The sequence below is a fragment of the Eleutherodactylus coqui genome, chromosome 1 (assembly GCF_035609145.1).
Source record: "Eleutherodactylus coqui strain aEleCoq1 chromosome 1, aEleCoq1.hap1, whole genome shotgun sequence".
Taxonomy (NCBI): domain Eukaryota; kingdom Metazoa; phylum Chordata; class Amphibia; order Anura; family Eleutherodactylidae; genus Eleutherodactylus; species Eleutherodactylus coqui.
In genome coordinates this window covers 167943972-167964844 of record NC_089837.1, presented here as the reverse complement: position 1 = coordinate 167964844, position 20873 = coordinate 167943972, and the positions used below count along the sequence as shown (strand labels likewise).

The following is a 20873-nucleotide window of genomic DNA, read 5'->3' as shown; positions in this document are numbered from 1 at the left end:
GGGGCACAATAGGCAATGGTTTGCCAAAATATGAAAGCTGAAGAACAGGAATGTTGCCTGGCTTGATAGATAGTAATCTCTGACACCATGTTGATGGTAGTTGCAAAAAATGGCTTATTAACTCTCTCAATGGCATACCAAACATACCTCGCAAGATCTCCTCCATGTACAAGATTAAAGTGCTTTAATAGATGTTTGTCTTGGAGAGAGGCTAATTTCACATCTCGCTAAATTTTGTGTTTAAGTATTAAGAATTTATTAAGGAATTAAAAACTGGAAAGGAGTATATGCATTTGTCATAGGCATTAATCTATGTGTTTTATTATATTTATGCCATTTTCTAATAGTTAGATTCATCATTGGGTTGTTAATCTTTTTGAGTTTCACTCTGTTTAGGATGGATTTAAATTGGGGATTATGTGTTCAGCGTCCACGCAGATGATCTGTGGTAAAACACGGAATCTGTGTGGATGGCCTCCATTAACATCAATGGAGGCTCTCGACCCACAGCCCATACACAATTAACATTTCGTATGAGCTGTGAGTACCCGTGTCATTGTTAAGTGACCGCGTGGGAAATACAAGCAAAAAAAACCCTGTACTGTGCATGACCGCCTGTGAGCCTCTGCGGTCATCTGCAATGCAGGTAAGTGCCATATTCAGAATTAACAGTTGAGGTTACACCTTTGCGGGCCTCCGCATGTGGAATCCGACCTAGTCATGTGAGTCCAGCCCTATATGGAGTGAGCCATGTCAATTGGTTGACATTTCCATTTAAGGGATAGAGTTCATGGTCAACCCATTATATAAATTCTGATGGCTGGGTCAAATAGATCATACGATTAACATGCATAGCATTCCTATATAAGTCAAAATCTGAAAGACCAATTCCTCCCAAATTCTTGGGCGTAATTACAGTTGTGTATTTATCTCTGAAGCCATATAAACTTGTTATAACACTATAACTATGGGTAGGGCTTGTAGTAAGTAAAGAATTTTTGGGAGAATTATCATTTTTCCCTACTAAACCATGTAATTTGTAGAGCGGTCCATGAAATTAAATCTTTCTCCATCCTCTCTAACAGAGGTACAAAATTTAAGCCAGAAAGATTAGAAAATGTTTCGGGGATTTTAGTCCCAAGATAAATTATATGTTTACCAGTATCTTTAAAAGGAAGAGTTTAGTATTTGCAGACTGTGTTGTGGTATCAATAGTTCATTGTGAAGCTCAGACTTGGAGAAGTTAAGTTTAAAGTTGGAAATTTGGCCCAATACTTTTAATTCTTGTAATAAAGCATCCAGGGAATTTTGGTAAGAATTAATAACTAGAGATGAGCGAGCACCAAAATGCTCGGGTGCTCGTTACTCGAGTCGAACTTTCAGTGATGCTCGAGAGTTCGTTTCGAGTAACGAACCCCATTGAAGTCAATGGGTGACTCGAGCATTTTTGTATATCGCCGATGCTCGCTAAGGTTTTCATTTGTGAAAACCTGGGAAATTCAAGAAAGTGATGGGAACGACACAGAAACGGATAGGGCAGGCGAGGGGCTACATGTTGGGCTGCATCTCAAGTTCCCAGGTCCCACTATTAAGCCACAATAGTGGCAAGAGTGAGGCCCCCCCCCCGCGCGCACTGTCAGTATAAAGATCGTTCTCCTCTGCCACAGCTGTAACAGCTGTGGCAGAGAAGAACGATGTTGGCCCATTGAATGGGCTGCCGGCGATCGTGGGATGAATTGTCGGGTAGGCCTTAAATATATAAGCCCTTCCCTGCAATTCATCCAGAAATGTGTAAAAAAAAATATACTCACCTTGTCCCGGCAGAATGATGTTAGCCCATTGAATTCAATGGAGTCGGCAATACAGCCGGCTCCATTGAAAGCAATGGGCTGCCGGCGATCGCGGGATGAATTGTTGGGAAGGGCTTAAATATATAAGCCCTTCCCTGCAATTCATCCAGAAATGTGTAAAAATAAAAAATATATATATATACTCACCTGGTCCCGGCAGACAGAGTTCAGCACGGCCGGCGGCAGTCCTCCTGAACTGCTCTGAACAGCTGTGAGTAGTATTCAGCAGCTGGGGATTTAAAATCCCCGCCTGCTGAATGAGCTGCCTCTGATTGGTCACAGCCTGACCAATCAGAGGCAGATCTCACTCACACACCCATTCATGAATTTATGAATGGGTGAGTGACTGCTGCCTCTCATTGGCTCAGCGGCACTAATCAGATTGCTCCCTGCGCTGAGCCAATGAGAGGCAGCAGTCACTCACCTATTCAACTATCAGCCAATTAATGAGTAAGGGATATTGTGAATAGAAGGAGTATTTTTGCCTCTTATGCCTTTAAATTCAAAATAGAAACTAGAGTTATGCCTTGCACAGCCAGACACAGAAAATCATTCCTAACTTATGTTACACACACACTTGCTTAGGCTAGATAAAAACTTTGCTTCACAACACCTGACAGTATAGCTATAAAATGGCCCACTAGATAATTAGTACAAATATCATGTAGCATCATATATGATTTAAAAGTCACTACAGACAAAAAGATGAGGGAGTTCACCATGAAATAGTGTTGGTGATGTGTACTCTGGAATGGTGTTGGTGAAATCTACTCTTGGCATCTAGGGTCGTCCAGTTTCCTGGGGTTGTTGGCTATAACCAGAGTGCAGATTTTAGAGAAGAGAAGGCATGTTTAAATAGTCTTTAGCTATGGTCCAGTCGTGTATCTGTATGTGGTTTAAATCCAACTTATTCAGAAACTGAGGAATAGCTTCTGGAATTCTGTAAAATCCCAAGCTAGCTAGTCCAAGAAGAAACATCCATTTATATTGAATTTTTTTCTCTTAGGGCTCTCATAAATGGTTAGAGTTGTCTCCTCAGAGCTAACAAAAGTTTAGACAGGTCTTGAAATATTTGTATCTCTTTCTCATCATATTCTATTATTTTAGCTAATCTGGCTTTGCTAAGAATCTCCTCTACAGTCTTAAAACTTTGTACACAGCACAGGTCTTGTGGTTTATTCATGTCAATAGAGCTGGGCCTGAACACTTTATGGGCTCTCTCCAACCCAAGTTCATTATCTTCGTGCTTCCCCAAAAGTTCATAAAAAATGTGTGATGAGATAGATGGAATATCTTTATATGGAATTGTTTCCAGAATTACCATTTTACGTAAATTGTTTCTTCTGGAACTATTTTCTAAATCATAAATATACAATTTTTTGAAGATAGATTTTTTTTGTGCTTATCTGTTTTCGTCACTCTCTCAGAGAGATGAATGACTTGAGCCCATGTATCTTCTAGGATTTGAACCATTGCATAGACTTGCTTAACATCTTTCCTGAGCTCTGAGATTTCCTCCTTTAGGGATTCTTTAAATAAATGTCTAATGCAATCTGTATTGGGTTACACTTTAATAAATCCTCCTTTAATAAATCCACATGATCTTCCTTCTGTAGATCATTGTCAACATCACTTTTTGGGTCAGGAGATGGAGAAGCAAAAGCCGCATTTTTATCTTTAAAGAAAAAATTCCTTCACTTATTATTATTTGGATTCTCAAAAGATAGCTTTTTGGACAGTTTGTCACTTCCCTAAGGTTTCCTTAAGAGTCTTAGTATTCCTATTACCGTCATTATTTGAAGATTTTGAAGACATTTCCATCTTCTCTGTTTAAAATATAACTGCGCTGGGAGAATGAGAAAATTGGTAAACTCACATCAAAACTAAATCTTTACGTGAGTGGCATAAGAGATTTGCTTCAGCTTGATCCTCTTATTGTATGTGAGTAGAGTCAAAGGTTATGTCAGGAATTAACTCGCAATTTCCAAAGCAATCACTAGATGTCAGCGAAAGTATGAGTTCTCCAATTGTTTTTTTATTGCTATTGTGTGTAGCAATATTTCTGTTTAATACTTTGTGAAGTAGCTGATATTATTAAGATATTTGTTATAGCAATTAATCCTCGCCTATTTTCTTCAGATACAATAAAGTGGATAAGAGATCCAAAAATTTGTACAAAACAGTATAACAGGAGATCTGTATGTTATATGTAATTAAAGCAGTCTATTGAATTTACATTAATAGTCTCGTGTTTCAGGAGCCAAAAGTGATAAAATTAGTGCCCCCAAACTTATAAGAATGTCAATCTATATCCTACAGGGAGTGGTAGTCCAATTGTGCCACTTACTTGATAGATCTTCTGAGAGAACTGAGGGAGTCCTGAAGGCTGGAGATGACTGGTCTCACCTGGGGTGACTGTTACAGGCCACAGAATGCCCTATCTACAGCACCTCCACATGTCCAAGATTGCAGCCACAGCAAACTGGAGCTTCCACTGGAACTGCCAAGGAACCTCTGTAAAGAAACCAGAATCCTGACGGGGAACCCCAGGCTCCAATGCAAGCTGCCAGCAGGCCAGCAAAAGCTCTAGACCCTCTCGCCAAAGCAGGAAGGCGACAATCTGGAGGATGGTAAGTGAGCCTGGTCCAGCCGCCAGGAGAGCCCAAGGATTCAGCGGCACTCGAAATGCTCTGCAGAACAGGTTTCAGCCAAGGCAAGCAGAGCACACTTATACCCCAAGTGTTGGAAAATCAGAGGATGAAATAAGGGGATCTCTCAGAGCTCTCCACCGCACATTTTCTTGCTCCTGGAGCTGTGTTTCATACTCACCAGGTACTCTGTTCTTGCGCCGTGTTCCCATGAAGTTGGCATATTCAAAAAGAGGGACTCTTTTCATGTGGTTCTATGTGCGCACTCACCCATTCATCTGTACGAGAGAGCGCATACATAGAGCCATCTGAAAAGAGTCATGCTGTGTGCACACACCAACTTTGCAGGGACATGGCACAGCAATGGGGCACCCAGGGAGTATGAAATACAGCTCCCCAGACTCCCCATTTCTCTACCTTTGAGCCCCATAGTTTACTCCGATCATAGCTGTTGCAAGTGGCAGTCAGCTATTGAAAACAGCTTATATCTGCCCGGTATGGAGCTGACGCGGCTACTAAGCCTCTTCATTACAACATTTGCGACCTCATGACGTATATTTACATTTCGCTATTTGGAAAAGGTTAAAGCCTCTAATTTTTTACTATTAAAATTCAATTCATTATCATAACATGCTAGCAAAACCTTAAACAGACTGCAATTCACATCACAACCACAGGGTGGCCATACATAGACACATTTAAGATAGACATTGCATGACAAAGTATCAAAAAATCAAGTTTTGATCAAAGCTTGCACCCAACATCTACTAGCATATGGTCAAGAGCAAAGGTAAGGAAGAACGTGTGTGTGTGGGAGTGTACTTAATATATAGTATGTATTTATTAAATGCCACCTTCATTTTTTTAACCATTGTCTTCCTACAGTTTCTGAATTTGCTTTATGTTACTATGTGTTTTATTTTTTTATTATGCAAAAAGCATACTCATTTTTAACATATAACTGGAATGTTGTACTAGATTTTGATCAAACGTTTGGACTGATAATCACTCTGAGCTCCCATTTCAGTATCACAGTGACATTAGTTTGAGATACTCAAGGTAGATAGTGGATGCTTTCCCAGAGATGTAATATATCACATAATATATCTTATGTAGATAGGTACAGACGCTATTTACATTATTCATTTGTGCACAATGCAGGATTTACAATCATATGATGTCATGTCTCCAAGTCAGATAAACATATGTTCTATTCCAGTTTAGCACAACTGCAAGTCATTCAATACCCCGCACTTTGCTACATAATGCTGCTTTAAATACACAGAAGAAACATACTGACTTGCTTTCTGCTAAGCAGCCTAATACTGTATCCTGAGCCAGCAACATGCTATTCTGAAATTATATGGCCACATGAACAGTCTATAAGACTTTTTTAGGTGATTTCGTTTACATCGTACTTCACAGTTGACCATGACACATCAAATATAAATTGCACTCAGCAGTGTGTTAAAGGAAAGCCTCCACTATATAACTTGGAAAGCACAGCAACAATTCTTTTGGAAAAGTACACAAAAGTGCTCAGTAAAAGTGTAATAGACCACGGATGATAGATGCTTGAAGCATAGTCCTAGCGGATCTGAAAAATATTTATGTTCATATTAAAGATCTATATTTTAAAGACAACCTCTCACCTTTCTATAGACATTGCAAGAATTTTTAAGAAGTTTAGACTCTAAAGAGCTTGTCCACTTTGGTCAATTACTTTTAGATAAAAGGGTCCCCTAGATAAAAAGCTAATCACAGAGCGTCTTCTAGTAATCTGATGTAAACTGGGAAATGCTGAAATAAGTGTTCAATTGCTCTGCAGCACCACCTCTGTGGAAATGAAGTATTTCACAGTTTCCAATGAACCAGAGTAAAGCCCCATTTACACTGGACGAATGTTGGGCAAACGATATCCGACACTCGTTCCTGCATGTACTCGCTCCCATGCTGTTACACAGGAATGAGTATCGTTGGCTCATAGCGCGGAGGCTGCAGGAGATTTCACTCCTCGCTCTTCCCCACTCCTCTCGATTCACTTAACACAGCAGCCGTTTAGTACTGAAGACTGCTGTTTACACTAAAGATCATCGTTCAGCTCATTGTCCATCGTTTAGGCTGCATAAACAATGAAAGATGAGCTAAACGATGATCATTCAGTGTAAACAGCAGCCGTTCAGTACTGAACGGCTGCTGTGTTAAGTGAATCGAGAGAAGCGGGGAAGAGCGAGGAGTGAAATCTCCTCCAGCCACCTTGTCTCCTGCTGGCCGCTCTGTCAGAGAGCCAGCAATACTCGCTCCTGTGTAACAGCACAGGAGTGAGTATGTGCGGGGATGAAGATCAGGCATCATTTGCCCGATATTCCTCCAGTGTAAATTAATTAGTCTGGCTCAAAAATGAGGGTTTTGAAATGGCCATGCCTCACTTTTACATGAGAATTCTCCAATATATTATCTGGAAACCAAAAAACTAAAAGTCATATTATGCCTATGCAAGTAATTAAACTGCAACATAGAACAATTAGAGGTATTTTCTGTAATTGAGTTGAATTATTCCTATAAGAGTTTAACCTAAACTACACTTGGGCTTTGAGAAAAGAACTTAACAGTTTACTCTGAGCATAACTAGGGCAGTGTGACAGCAGAGGAAACTGCTTCTATAAATGCTGTCACTCTGGTTTGAATGTGGGTACAGACACAGTTTTCGTGTTGTTTTAAAGCCAAGAATCTTTCCCGTATAACCACATTCTAACCAGGGCTAGAGCAATGTAAAATTAAAACTGCAAATACTTGCAATTCGCACTTCAGCCTGTGCTCAGGTGTAGAGCAGTCAGCATGCAGGGAGAGTAGAATGCTCTTTTTAATCCTTCTCCTGTCCCTGTATAGCTTCAGATGACCTCAGTGGAGGGGCAACTGGGACATTTGATCATATTTTCACTTCCATTTATGAATCTGATTGTCACACAATCTCTGACTGTACGTAAGTTGTTTTACAGAAAAAAAAAAAACGTTTTCCCCTTATACACTGCTTTATTTTAAAAAAATAAAGGAACGAAAAAACACTACTCATAATAGTTTTATAATGAGCTATAATATAAAATGAATGTTATTTATCTAACATAGTAAACACTGTAAAAGAAAAAACAATTCCAGTGCAGCTGTTTCTGTGCATCCCAAATAAAAAGCAATAAAAAAGTCATATGTATCCCAAAATGGTACCAATGAAAATTACAAGTTGTCCTGCATTTTAAAACAAGCCCTCATACTAACATATAGATGAAAAAGTAAAACTACTTTGGATTTTGGAATGCAGCTAAAACAATAAATAATTTTGTTTAAAAAAGTGTATATCTTATGTAAAAGTAGTAAAACGTAGCAAAAGCTATATAATTGTGGTGTCATCAGAATCATACTGACCCACAGAATAAGGTTAACATAATACGTATAGCACAGGGTGAGCGGATAAGAAAAGTTATTCATTACATTACATGTACTCCAAAAATGGCTCCTATAAAAGCTACAACTCATCCTGCAAATTACAAGATCACATATGGCTATATCGGGGAAAATATGTTGACTGCTGGAACACAGATAGAGACATAATTACCGGCTATTAGATTGTCACTATCTTTTCAGCAAATATGTAATAGCTAATGTGATCGCTGACAAAACTGCAAATTGATTTAGCTACCTAAAAATTAAGATTTTGTGCTGAAAAATCTGTCTAAACTAGTGGCCACTTGGGGTCTCACTTCCTTTTAGCTTGCTGTCCACTGCCTGTTGCTATGTGAAATCAATCTCTAGCAGTAGAGACACTGAGATCGATTACAGGAAGTGGGAGTGGGTCTTTGCTGGCTGCTGTCTCATGCTGCCCTTTGAAGTCTATGGAGAGTTGAGAAGGAAACTGCAAGAAAGTGAGAGAAACAAGCTCACACAGAGAGTGACTGCAGCTACCAGTACGTGTTTTCTCATCTCCATGCAGTTTTCACATCTGCACTGCCCAATAGTGCTGTATAATGTCCTCCGTGTTGTTGCTGGTTCTCCGTTTATGAGAGCTAGTGATAGAGGAGCAGAATCCCCTCTACTTTCTTGTGCAGGTATTTGAGTTGGTAAGACAGAAAGAGGAAATAAATTATCTCAGAGTGAAAATAGCAGCCAGCTATGGATATGTCAGTGGCGTCAATAACTTGCAACAACCTGAGGGACAGCTGTTACGCTTCGCTCATGCATTACATTTTTTCTGGTTGTGGATTTACTTCAGTTTTTTTCAACAGAACCATGAAATGTGAACAAAATCTTGGTTGACTATAGATTACCCCTTAATGTCTAACTTAGTACTAATGCTAATTATAGGACTGTGTCTTATGATCTGTCAGAAGAATATAATATGCAGTGTCCCCTTAAGGGATATTTGTACTGGTATTTCTACAGCATTAATTACAATTTTTTATTAATTACTTAGAAAACTCAAAAACTAAATGTTTTCTTGTGTTTTATGGATAACAGCATTTCACAACATCCGTACTACAGTGGTAATTTTAGAAATGGTAAACTGCAGCATTACAATAGATTTTTGTTCCCTTGAGCCCTATGTCTTACATTGGCACTATCATGTTAGGCATGAGCTACATGCAGGCGTTTTGTAACAAGATTTTCCAATCTAACTGTCTCAGCTGCAGTCCAGAGAATACATTGAATTGCATGCATTGTGCAGACAGCGCCTCTTTCTCAACAGTAGAAATTGAAAAACTGAACTACAAAATGTCCAGCTGTACAGATATAGCAAACATTAACTTGACATTTAATAACTTAACTACAATGCACTACCATGCTGTAAATAGAATTACCATGATGCAACCGTCGTGTTAAAGGGGTTTTCTGTGGAAAATACTATTGATGATGTATCCTCAGGATAGGTCATCGATAGCTGATCAGCTGGGGTCCGTCGCTCAGCAGAGTTGGCGCATGTTGTCAGCACCGCAAATACACAGAGGTCAGAGTGGAAGTCTCTGTGCCAGCCTCTGTGTAGTGGCCGCTGATTGTAACTGCAAGCACGTCTCTCACCGAAATCAACACGAGCTGTGCCTACAGTTACAAGCGCCAGCCACTACACGAAGGTTGGCGCAGAGATTTCCACTAATCCTTAACCCTTTCCAATCCAATTTGTATTCTGGTTTTCCTAGGGGACTTACTCTTTTTCTGCCATTATACAACGGCGCTATATGCTGGCTAAAGCCAGTACTGCATGAGGTGACACGTTGGATAGGCTTCGACAGCAGAGAGGCTGGCAATATACAGTAAGAGAACCCCGACGGATGTCTACCAACATCGGAGCTGTACAGCCTTAAATCATAATGACTTCACAGGTCAGACAGTGGATTGGAAAGGGTTAAGGTCTGTGTAATTCCGGTGCTGACAGCATGCGCCTGCTCAGATGATCGGTCGGGGTCCCGAACGACAGACCCCAGCCGATCAACTATTGATGACCTATCCCGAGGATTCTCCATGGACTTGCTACATTTGTAGCCCTTACTTGTTGCAACCAAAAACTTCATACTAATGTGGATATAACTCACCTGGCTCAGGAGATGTCCAAGCTTCACACAGAAAATGATCACTGGGGTCAGAAGGAAGGCCAAGACCAGCCAAGTTACATGCAGTAATTTTGTATTCATAGAATGCTCCTTCCTTTAGGTCCTCCACCTGTGGGCAATAATTCGTAAGACATTGAGTTTGTATATGAATAATATTAAAGTAAGAAAGAAGTCCCATGATATGGAGATACTTTTAAAAGTATAGAATTGTATATAAATTCAATTTCTTAAATGGAATATGCTGAAGAAACGCTCTGTGAAGTATGATACTTCAAACACACAACAGATTTCCAGCAGAGCGGGTTTCAAAACCATCTCCGCTTAGGTTGGTGCACAAAGCATTGTTTGTCATCATTATTCTTTCAATGTTTTGTATTCACAGAACACTAAATTGAAGATGACAGCCTAGAAATCAAATAAGTCTCCTAATGAAGCACATCAGTTTCTTTGTCTTCCTCCTCAAAGTGTTTACTGTAAATATGATTCCAAGCAAATAATGTATTATTCAGTCTAAAGTACTCTAAAGAGATTCAATAAAAGGATGCCTGATCTGGAACTTACAGAAGACAAGACTTAGATGGGACTTTACACCTGTATCAAAGCTGAATAGTTTCTAAAATACGAGGCAAATCCAATGCATTCCTATCCAGGGATGATCATTGTGCATACTAAACACAGAGGTATCCAGCAGATCCCAGTCTGCCCTGCTCTGCATCATACATACAGTACATGCTCAGCTTCTTCACTACATAACTGTACTGATGAATTGCATAAATAGGTGCTCCTATGATTGCCTTGTTATTGGAATTATTCTCTTTTCAGATGGTAATGTTCCAGTAATGCACCAAGAATATGGAGGGATTCCAAATTTCCTGTGGATCCCGATACCGACCATCGTCAAACTGCAGGTTGTTTTATGGCAGCGTGTGTCCTCTTCACGGATCATAGACTACTATAGCCTGCATTTGTCTAACACATTCACAGAGCAATAGGAGAAATGGGATTTTACTACGTCTTGCTGCAGTACACAACATTTCTATTAAGAAAAGGAGCCATGCAATATAACTAGGGAATTGGGAATAACTGTTTAAAGGGATTCCATTTTTTTCTAATCTGTTTTTTATTTTCTGATTATTCATTGTTTATTCTATTTTCTGGACATGACTATGGGGGCTGCCATCTTGCTGATCTGAAGTTAACGGTATTTACAGATATCCTGTCACATGGCGCTGCTGGGACCTGTAGTTCTATGGGTTTCCAGGATCACACTGCTGCAGGTGTGGATGATTTGGCTGTGGATGCTGTGGAGTTCTCCAGCTAGCCAATCACCATAGGTCTTGTGCACATGCATACCAGCCCCTCTTACTAGAAGAAGTTGGTCATTTATCCATTTCCCTCTCAGAACGCTGGAGCTTGGAGTCATGCATGGTCTGCTTTGGTGTAAGTTGCATGCATAACGGTTATCAGTGGGATTCCCTTGTGTCTGCTGATTTGATCAATGACTTGTTCAGTGTATGTTTACAGGTGTTCAGACATTAGGTGAGAACAATGTCTTGGTCTGTGTCTGTATGTATGGTTGATTTTCTGTGTGGTGATGTCTGTGTCTGTAGGTGTGCAGTCACCTGAAGAGTTTTATGTTGTATTCCTGTGTCTGTAGATGTGCAAATGGCTGCTGTGTTATTTCCCCCTCTGGTGTTCCTGCCTGTTACCATCTAGAATGAGCCAGGACCCTACATTCCAATGTGGGTCCGTCCCAATTGGGACATCACCCCACTTGTAGACAGGGTTTCCTTTTTGTGGTTTTAGTTGTCTTGTTAGTGTAGGGACTCAAAAGATAACAAGAACCCTTGACAAGGGCTTGTGAGCTTAGGTATTCTGGCCAAAATACAAACCAATACCTTGTATGTACTTATTAGATATTTACACTTGTCTGGCAGCAGTTGTACATTTGGTAAGTATTTTGGCGTCTGTTGTCTTTGTGGTTGTTTGTATGTACGTTTGGTTTATGTTGATGTATCCAATTGCGAGTGCATACCCCTTTCCGTTTTCTTTCCAGCCCTTATTTAGGTTGTGTTTGTGTAGGTCGTTGTTTCCACGACCTGCACGGATGTAATATATTCTTTACAGCAGTTTTATGGCCATCGGGGACAATGGAAGGGACCTGAACAACTTACTTCTGTGATAGAGTGCTCTAGGCTGTGTGACATGTGCCCAAATTCTCCCTGGAAACAGCCTATACAGACAACAATCCTCCTATGTATGTACGTCCACAGACAGGACACTCAGCAAGAAATCGCTCACCTGTCATAGTCACTTGGATTTTTACAGAATTAAAAACCAAGCAACTGTCAGGCTGTGTAAACAAAAGCTGTAAAATGTTTGAGCAACTCCTGTTTACTGTAAATGGGCAGCCACTAGAATACAGAGAAGACTACCAGGGAGTGAGAGAAGAGCCGGACAGCGCTTCTAGGTGAGTTACTTTTTTTTTTCTTTTTCTACAGCTAGGGATGATTTTCAGGGAAGGTCTTATATTTAAAGCCCTTCCCCAAAAATCCCTGCAGGGCTTGCATTCATTCCATTAAAAGTAACGGGAGAACATTGTGCTGCTGTGCCACAGCTGTAACAGCTGTGGCAGAAGAATTCTTCATCCCCGCGGTGAGTCCCCTTGTATTAATATTTCTGACCAGTCTTTATAGCATTTTAAAGAATAGGTCCAAAACTTGGAGGTTTGTAATTACACTTCTATACTGTTCTCTGGCTTGTTCAGCCTTGTCATAGGGAATTAGCCTGTCACTAATCTTCCCATCTTCAAGAAGTCACAGTTACATATGTGCTGTATATTTGTGGATATTGTTATATATAGTGCTTAGGAACCGAACAATAGGGCACATTTACTGTTGGCAATGTGCCAGATCAATGGTGTAAGTTGCACCCTCTTTTTGTCTTAAATCATATTAGACAAATTTTTATTTTAGTTTGTTCCAAAAAGAACAAATGTTGAGCTTCACTAGACACTTTTTCAAAGTGACTAGAAAAGGAAGCAGGGTTTGAGTGGTTTTAGACCTATTAATTGAGATTTTTTTTAAAGTTCTAATTATTTTTGAGCAAACTCATTACAGTGGGTAGCATAAATATTGGAGAAACATCTACCAACATATTTAAAGGAGTGTTCTACCACTGTGATTTTTTTTCAAGTATTCTCTAGAGATGAGCGAGCATACTCGGTAAGGCAATATACTCGAGAGAGCATCGCCTTTTTCGAGTACCTACTGGCTCGTCCCAGAAGATTTGGGGGGCCGCGGGGGGTTGCAGAGGGGATCGGGAGGGAGAGAGAGGGATCTCTCTCACTCTCCTCCCCACTGCCCCCCACCCCCCCGAATCTTCAGGGACGAGCCAGCAGGTACTCGAAAAAGGCTATGCTCTCTCGAATATATCGCCTTACCGAGTATGCTCGCTCATCTCTAGTGTTCTGCCATCTACAGCATGGGGGAAAACTGATAGAGTGTGATGGTCAGACCACTGGGAAGTGCACCAATTCCAAAAACAGGCTATCCTGTTTGCCTAACTCCACTCACGTTGGCAGTACTGCTCCAACCTGCTTGGCTATTTTCGTCAGCTTCATTGAAATGAATGAAGCGGCAGTGTGCATACTCGGTCACCTCTCTATTTAAAGTGACGTAACTCAGGTCCATGTGGTGCTAAAGGATTAGAGGGGATCCCAGTACTTGGACTCCCACTGATCTATCAGTTTCACCCATCCAGTGGATGAAAAAGCGACACCATACCAGAATACCCCTTTAAAGATTTGACTAGTTTATCAACATCATGCAAAATGTTGATAAATTTGCTGCAAATGATGGCAACATTGCCTACAGCAAAAGACAAGCAAACTGACTTAAAAATTACCACATGACGAATTCCCCCAAATGTGCCTACCTGTGGGTGAAGTCGAGAACAAAGCCAATCGTTTATCCGTTAATAGATTATTATGTTTCTATCTACCCCCTAATCTTCTGGTCAACTTTATTATCGTCCTCAATTACATTTCAATATTGTTAAAGCAGTTTTAAGCCCTGTAACTATTGCTTTCTGCTTAATTCAAACAATCTCTCTATTTTAAACCATGAAAGGGAAGTCTAATGTAGTCTAATCAATAATAGCCTGCTGGTTCTGTGGTACTTTTCTTACTGATACTATAATGAGCTTGTAAACTATGAGCCGCTAAAACAGTTACAGCAATTTTAAACAAATGACATTTACACAATCCATTTACTGTGGGCGCTATCAGAATGCAATAACTTATATCTTATCTGGGAATTTACTGTCTTAATAAGACCGGAATCATCATTATATTCTAGGGAATAAGTGCTTATCTTGGTTCCATGTACTCTTAAGTCACTGTAACATGGCATTCTACAAAACAAAAAAAATAAGTACAATATACTTGCGGTAAGACCTAGATCTATTCTCATACATTTGAAAATTAAGCATAACATGCTATGCTTCAATATTGTAAAAAAGCATTTGGGGTCTGTTCTTTTGCATTTTATAGTATTTGCCATGCAGGATAAAAAGAGTCATTATGGATGCAGTGGCACCAAACATGTGACCTTTAAATGACCTTTAAGGGAAATGTGTGCAATTTTTTTTCCTTTTTATCACCTTGCATGACTTTTTTTTTTACAATTTTTATTTTTTCCACCTAGTTTTATGTGTCTGTAGGGGACATGAACCGGCAATCTTATGGTGGCTCAGATAATACACTACAGTGCTTCGGTACTACAGTGTATTATCACTATTTACTTACATTGAAAGTTATAGCAGATCCAGAGGCTACTGTTAGGCCTTTGTTTAGCTATGGCAACCCATCAGCCCTTTACAATTTCATGGCGGAAGGCTGCTGATGACATCACAGAAGGAGCTCCCTCTCTCAGTTAACTTTGTACATGCCACAATCAACATTGATTGAGGCATGTAAGATGTTAACAGGGGGATTGGTATTTTTGATGATTTCTGGCATTGCAGCAGGATGCCGGCTGTCGGTGATAGTCAGTTTCTGCTATGGATAGAGAATCTGACCTGCTTCTGCTTGATTGCAGGAGCAGAGGCTTTATTTCCCAGCCGTATTTTTGCTATCTGCTGGAATTAAAGCCTAGAACCAAGCACCGTATATTTACTGCACTCGATCCTTAAAGGGGTTGTCCCGCGCCGAAACGGGTTTTTTTTTTTTTCAACCCCCCCCCACCCCCGTTCGGCGCGAGACAACCCCGATGCAGGGGTTAAAAAAGAACACCGGAGAGTGCTTACCTGAATCCCCGCGCTCCGGTGACTTCTTACTTACCTGCTGAAGATGGCCGCCGGGATCTTCTCCCTCGGTGGACCGCAGGGCTTCTGTGCGGTCCATTGCCGATTCCAGCCTCCTGATTGGCTGGAATCGGCACGTGACGGGGCGGAGCTACACGGAGCCGGCATCCTGCACGAGCGGCCCCATTGAGAAAAGAAGAAGACCCGGACTGCGCAAGCGCGGCTAATTTGGCCATTAGACGCCGAAAATTAGTCGGCTCCATGGGAACGAGGATGCTAGCAACGGAACAGGTAAGTGAAAACCTTCTTATAACTTCTGTATGGCTCATAATTAATGCACAATGTACATTACAAAGTGCATTAATATGGCCATACAGAAGTGTATAGACCCACTTGCTGCCGCGGGACAACCCCTTTAAGGGATTAAACAGATAAGATCTACAGACTTCTATAGAATGGCTTTTGAGCTATTGAGCATGAACAAAAGTCTTCCTATTGAGATGAATTGCAGAGCAGTGGCCAGGAGGGAGTCAATCCCCGTGTTAATCAGTTGTACACAGTGAGATGAGGTAAAATATTCCTGCAGCACTGCATTTAGATACAGGAAGCAAATTGGTGAAATGCTTTATTTCACTTATTAGACACAATGAACATTGATTAATGAGATAGAAATACGCCTTTAATAGCCCGAGTCCCAAGAGTGACAAATGCATATAGGATTTGAACCAGATCTTTTTCTTATCTGTGGTCAGTGCCATGAACAGAAAATGGACAAGAAAATCATATTTGTTGTAACTTTTTAACTCAAAAACTCCAAAAAGTGATCAACACAGGTGGATTATAGAAAGGATACGCAAGGCACATAATTCCTTCAGGACTTGCGAATTCTCCATCATTCACCCTCTCTTTCCAGGCTGTTTCTTCTGAGCCGGGTCTCAAAATTACAACTGGATTCAGAGAATCAGTTGTCCAGTTGACACACAGGAGCCTCTGGCGTCTTGCCTTAACATTCACCTTGTAGGGCACAAGAGCGACCCAGTGGGGTTGGAGCCACAGAGGTGGTGAAGGGACTCATTATTTTTTCCTAGCAACTTTAATCTAGGGGGCCTACCAACTTTAATCTAGACCTTGTGATCATAATCTCTGACTAGAGTTGAGCGAACGTACTCTTCCGAGCTTGATGCTCGTTCAAGTATTAGCATACTTGATGGTGCTCGCTACTCGAACGAGCATCTCGCCATGTTCGACCCCGCCCCAGTTTTGGCCCCTCCCCACCGCTGACATGTCAGATTTGACCCCTCCCCACTGCGCACGTCAATGGTGGTTTGTGGCGGGCTTGGCGGAGGAGATAGAGAGAGAGACAACTAACACTGGAGAAAAAAAAGAAAAAGCTCGGCAATCGGCGGGCCACATACAAAAATGCTTGAGTCTCCCATTGGACTCAATGCGGTTCATTACTCGAATAGAGCTCTCAAATTTTACGAAAAGCTCAACTCGAATAACAAAGACCCGAGCATTTCGGTGCTCGCTCATCTCTATCTCTGACTCATCAGATTACTTCTGTTGTAGATAGCCTTGCTTGACCGAGAACCAAAACAGGTTATATTAGGGTTCTATTCACTTAAAAAGTGTCCAATTTATACAATCACTGGCCAGGAAAGAGCATTCTTGGTATGAGATGCAGAGTATATTCTTATCAGCAAATGGGTTTACAAAAACAACATGAGAAACATAGATACTTTCTTGAACAATGATTTGTATTCATACAAAATATTCAGTCTGAACAATATAATTTCAGTGTCACTTTAACGCTACAGTATTCTTTCCAGGATTTAAGCATGATAAATGAGTTTTCTAAAGCCCACTCTATCAGACATTGAATAGGCAGCATGTGCTGACAGCAGTGTCCACAAAATCTGGACACTTAAGTTCAAGCAAATAACATCACAAGAGAAAGTTGGATGCGGTATAAATAAATACGTGAAATAATTACATTTTAGGAATTTACCTAAAGGAACACCATCTGTAATAAACAAGAATCAACAAAATTAAATAGTAATATTCCCCCTGGCTGGTCTGACATGATACAGCAGTAGAATGAACTGAAACCTATGAAAATGTTATTTATTTAGTAGACTAAACATTTATTAGGTGCACAAAATGGGCCATGACAAACTGCAATGTGAAATAGGCTGCTACCTACTAAGCAATTGGGGTAACTTTGCAAAGCCAACCAATGTGGTCAGTGGGGTCACATTCAAAGTACTCTTCACAGGACCACAAATATTAAAGGGACTGTCATCTGACAGCTGCTCCTTACTTTCTGCACTGATCTCTGATAGGAACAGAAATAGCTGTCACAGAGGGACCAGCGACCAAACTCTTTAAATATTGTATTTGTCAGGAGAATGCTCATTCATCTAACCACTATCCCTCCCAACTCTACCATAAGCAATCACATTCTGTTAAGCCCTGCCATTGCTAAACTCATATGGTAGTAGATTATCTCCCATGGGAACAAACAATCAAAAATCCCAAATGCCTGATTCTTCTTTCTCCTGACATCTGCCATAGGGATAGAGCTGGGAGACCATCACATTCATTAGATAGTTTGCATGCACCTAATATCAGTGAGTTTGGCCAACAATTATCTAATGTACTTGGCTACCTAAATCCACTGAACAATAAGAACTGGGTATTAACAATCAACAACCAGGCCCTTATTAGTGACATTCTGGTGTCAGGACGAAATTTTGTGCAGGACTGGAGAGTGGAAGGGGTATATTACCTGCATTTGATATTCTTCTCTGTCCCTTTATTGCACAAGGTCCAGGCCTGTTTTTGGGCATCGAAGATGGCTAGTGTCATTTTCTAACTAGACTGTGCACTGCTCTCTGGTTGACCAATACTCTCGTTATGTAAGCAATGCTGGCAATCACAGAGCAGGCATAGTGCCTTGGTAGTCTAACAATATCAATGCATAATCGGTTATTAAGTAGTCTAGAGATAACAGTAGCCATTTTGGCTAACCAAAAACGGGACTGGAATTGGTGCAGCAGAGGGATGAAGGAGAAGATCAAGTGCAAGTAATATACCCCTTCCACCCTCCGTAGATTTAGCTTTAACTATTTTTTTTAAAACTAAGTATTATGGCACCCATACACCTTTAATAGCTGTTGACCAATAGCTATTTGTCCTATCTCTTCCATACATCTGAGAGCTCATTTGACCCATAGTTATTGTTTTCGACTCCTCAAACACATGCACACTTTGTTCGGTCAAGTGTTCAAGTGTTTTTAAAGGAAAAAATAGATATACGTTTATCTCCAGGAAGAACAAGAAGATCAGGTGCAGAAATTGAACATGCCTAATCCTTCAGATAGTCAGAAGGTCCTCATATACTGTACATCTGGTAGTCGGCCAGTCCCACCAAAATTGGCAAGTTCGATGACTGTAGTTTAAAGTGTATGCGAACCTTTAAGCAGGCTTATTCATGGAAGAGAAGGGGGGCAACCTTTGGAAACCAAAATCTTTCTCATTTGCAGAGGTACTATTACTGCTATACTATAAATATATCAGAGACAGAAAGTCATCTGAGATAGATAGATATGACATAGATAGATATGAGATAGATATGACATAGATAGATATGAGATAGATATGACATAGATATGAGATAGATAGATAGATAGATAGATAGATAGATAGATATGAGGTAGATAGATAGGAGATAAATAGATAGATAGATAGATAGATAGATAGATAGATATGAGATAGATAAATAGATAGATAGACCTAAGATGTTGGTATTGAAAAGGTTATACTTCATTAGAAAATCATTCTATCTTTAAGACATTTAGTGGCATGTGTCAATATGTAAAACAAGATAAGTCTTTCATTTTTATGTATATTATTATAATTCAATTTACTACAAAATGAAATAGGGAAGTATAAAATTAACCTGGACCCTTGTGATTCATAGTGTATACTATTACAATAATGCATAATTATAGGGAAAAATTGAAAGGATTAAAAACTAAGGAAACCATTCCATTAGCTAAGAGCTGTTGAAGAGATAAAGATTCATCACTAGGAGATGGAGTAAGCTCTAAAATAATTGTGTGAAAGTACTATTAGATCTGCTTTGTCCAAATTACTTGCAGATGTAATTTGTTTCATGAGCGCACAATGGTATATTATCTCATTGAGTTCTGACAGATTGATGACTGTTAAAATCTACTAGTTACAGTATTCCTGGCATATGAACTCCAAATGAATCAGTCTGTCATCTAAAAAGAGTACCACAATTGTGCTAAATCTCATTAAACTTAAAGTGCTATTTCAAGTTGCCTTCAATTTTATATTGTGTAAAATTACTTCAAGGGAATTTATTTGATTCTAAATATGACTGCATATACGGTGTGTATTTCCCAAAGCTTACATTGTATAGCAGGGACATATTCTGCAATGCTGTAAACAGATTGTTGTGCTTCGCAGCAGTCCTTGTCTCTAATGGGGTTCACTATTTCATCTTATCAAACACACACACATAATATCAGAAAGGTTTCGTTTGCTGAACATGGGCAGGATTTACATAAATTAGCTTATTGGCATAAAATATTTCATTGGCATAGATGGATAGTGGAATTATTGCAGATTCTAGTCTGAATGTGGACAGATTGCATGTGTGAACAGGGTCTAAAGACTTAAAGTGTAGCAGGAAACTGAAGTACAGTACCTAGAGGCAGGGGCGTAAGTAAAGGCTCAGGGGCCCTGATGCAAAAGGTGAGCTGGGTCCCCCCCCCCCCCCCTCCGTCTATCTGTATCTGTACCCGTACCCATACCTAAACCATGCTGCACAAAGACATAACTTGAAGCTTCTGGGCCCCAATGCAAAACCTGTAACAGGGCCCCAACTATAATGCTTTATTCATAGTACTGGGCTCCCTATATGGAGAAGAGAGGCCTTATGGGCCCCCCAAGGCTCCTGGGCCTGGATACAACTGCATCTCCTGCACCCTCTATAGTTACACCCCTGCCTGGAGGACTCACACATATGAGTGTAACAATTCTTGGCTGCCATCTTGCCACAGCACTTTCCACTGGCGGCCGCAGCACATGCTTATCCCATGTCCAAAGCAGGCATCCATGTTCACATGCTTGCAGTCTTAAAGGGCCAGCAAGCACCCTGCTATTGTGTCCCCTGCCAATCATGGAGCACCTCTGGTTATATCAGGTATCTCCCCTCTTAAGAAGGTCCCTATGTTTTTATCTTTTTGGTCTAGCAGAAGGTGCTATGGTGCTATTCATTTTTGCTGACTCGCTGATTACTGATTCTGGCTACACCGGACTAGAGGCATAACTTGAAGCTGCTGGGCCCCAGTGCAAACTCTGGAACTGGCCCCCAACTATAAAGCTTCATTGATAGTATTGTTTGCAATATGGGGAAGAGAGACTTTATGGACCCTCTAGGG

At 40.4% G+C, this 20873-nt stretch overlaps 1 protein-coding gene across 2 annotated transcripts in view; it reads right to left on the bottom strand.

Annotated features, from left to right (window-relative positions):
• The window catches only part of MYOM2 (myomesin 2), a 194098-nt gene that overhangs the window by 68318 nt on the left and 104907 nt on the right, over positions 1-20873 (bottom strand). For both annotated transcript variants that reach the window (XM_066603582.1, XM_066603590.1), the window contains one exon: positions 10078-10204. In XM_066603582.1, the coding sequence (XP_066459679.1) occupies positions 10078-10204 (127 nt within the window). The remainder of the gene's footprint in view (positions 1-10077; positions 10205-20873) is intronic.